Here is a 2233-nt window from a genome sequence, read left to right as displayed (position 1 = left end):
CATATACATATACATATACATACATACATACATACACACACACACACATATATATATATATATATATATATATATGTAATTTTATATATATATTTCTATTGGTATGTGTATATGACCTATTCATCAGGTTATTGTGTATACATCAGGTTGTGGAATATTGCAACGCACTTGAATACGGAAGACTGTGCACTACTCTTGATTGTCAATGACTGTTCTCGCCCTTTCTCCGAAAGTTTTATTCTACTATATCCCATGCCCATTCACCCCCCCAAAAAAACGACGCTATGTTTTTACCAATTAAACTTACCTAGCGTCTTTTTTTGGACCGACAGCGGAATTTATAGCCCCTGTTTGAGAGCCGGATGTGAAATTATCAGCACTTCGAGCAGCATTCGGTGCACGGCACCTTGTGACCTGAAACTTGGTATTGTTGTAGTATAAATTTAGATGAGAGCTAGATCTATAGTAGTATGAACATATCACGGGAATCTGCTATATGACTAGATAATGGTATGAAAGTTTCAGACTCGATTCGAATTTAGTAAAACTTAAGGATAAAATAAATAAAGTTGCCTTAGTTCAACTATTGCAGTTATGCATCGAACAAGATATGGATCTCCATCTTTAGCCCAATATATGACTGCAAGAGTGATCTCGATACACAAAATTAAACATGATTCCATTGCTGCTAAATGCACGATACATACGCACACAGTCGTATGAAGCAATTGTGTATGTATATGTACATACCGACGAAAAGTATGGCCTATTCTGCTGGTATGGATGCAACAGCCATACTAAAAAATGGTCACAGATCATAAAACGCCCACTCCAGGTTCCATAGGATAAAAACTCCCCCTCCGCATTTGTAATAGACGACACTCGTTATTGGAATGTGTCTGGGAATATACTTAGGAATATGTATATGACTATTCTAACGTAATTGTGAATTAGGTTTGCGACAACATCATAATTCAATACAAACAGAGCACATCTCCCAAGTCGGCATACATTAACCACCACAGTAGTTTCCAACATAGCTCTGTGAGTTGATAAAACACAATTGGGAAGTTGTCGTAGTGGATTGGCTGAAACTCCATTGCTTGCCTTTGGTGGAGCGCGCCAATAAAGTATACTCCAGAGCACACACATGCAGACGAACCATTCCATTGTTCGTACGTTGCGATGGTATGGATTCTCACGTGAGTAACGCAACGAGCGTACAATGCTTCAATCCTTCTGTAGAGATTGCATCGGGCGACGAATGCAAGTAAATACCACCGCAAGACTACCCACACACAACACGGAGGGTTTCACTGGAACAATTTCCTCAACCTGGGGCGAAGCAGAAAGCTGCACATCTCCAACCACCTTTTTTAAACATACAACCACGAAACTCTATACCATTGAATATCTACCAGCTGGGTACTAAGGGATCCTGTGCTACATGTTCACGCACGTTCAAACGAACGCGTCATTGGTCATGTCAGCGTGACGGATGCGGTTCAAAGCACGCACATAGACGAGTGAGAAAAAACCGGTTGAGGTGGCAGCTCGGATAACAATAGAAAACCCTCGGTTTCAGAACGTGAACTGGGAAAGTTGCTATCTGAAATTATGTATCTTGTTGACACTCCTTCGGGTTCAAAGCATAAGTGGTACGGAAAGAATTCCGTGAGAAATTCAGTGGTGAACCTCCGGGTTCGACGCGTGTATGGGTATGACAAAGTCTTGAACCAGTTCTTCGTTGGTATTATAAACCGTTTAAAGACACACTGGCAATTGAAACGAGAGGCTCGGAGCGCGACTATGAGTGTCATTAAAGATTCTAATGATATAAACATCCTCACATGCAACCTCAATAACTCATTTCAGACAATTTAATTGACGTTCCATCTCTGTAATTTAACTAAAACAATTTATTCTACTTTCCATCCCAAATTCTCTATCTTTGTCCTTGTATACCCACCACGTATAGATGACCTAGCACTTCCTGCTAACCAAGCATGTGCACTGAGTTGCTAACTGAAATATCCCGTGTTAGTTCTAATATACTTCACAGAAGTATCCCCCACCCTACACCTGATCAATACACCCGCATATGAGACACAAGACGGCCCCGACTCATCGATCCGATAACCAAGTGGATATGTGGATAATTTGGTGCCACATCATACAATCGCTGACTAGTGGCACGTGGGTGTACGGGTGCATGCTGTGCGTATAATGCGTT

General features: G+C 41.0%; 1 protein-coding gene across 1 annotated transcript in view; it reads left to right on the top strand.

The window, feature by feature from the left end:
• Positions 1 to 209, top strand: part of SARC_12012 (hypothetical protein) — a gene marked incomplete at its 3' end in the record, with an annotated part of 3882 nt that extends 3673 nt beyond the window's left edge. Inside the window, exon 4 of the mRNA XM_014293892.1 lies at positions 128 to 209. Coding sequence (XP_014149367.1) covers positions 128 to 209 — 82 coding nt within the window. The remainder of the gene's footprint in view (positions 1 to 127) is intronic.
• Positions 210 to 2233: the final 2024 nt, after the last annotated feature.

Source organism: Sphaeroforma arctica (assembly GCF_001186125.1).
Source record: "Sphaeroforma arctica JP610 unplaced genomic scaffold supercont1.2012, whole genome shotgun sequence".
Taxonomy (NCBI): domain Eukaryota; class Ichthyosporea; order Ichthyophonida; genus Sphaeroforma; species Sphaeroforma arctica.
The sequence above is the reverse complement of the archived record's forward strand: the minus strand, read 5'-3'. Positions and strand labels throughout refer to the sequence as shown.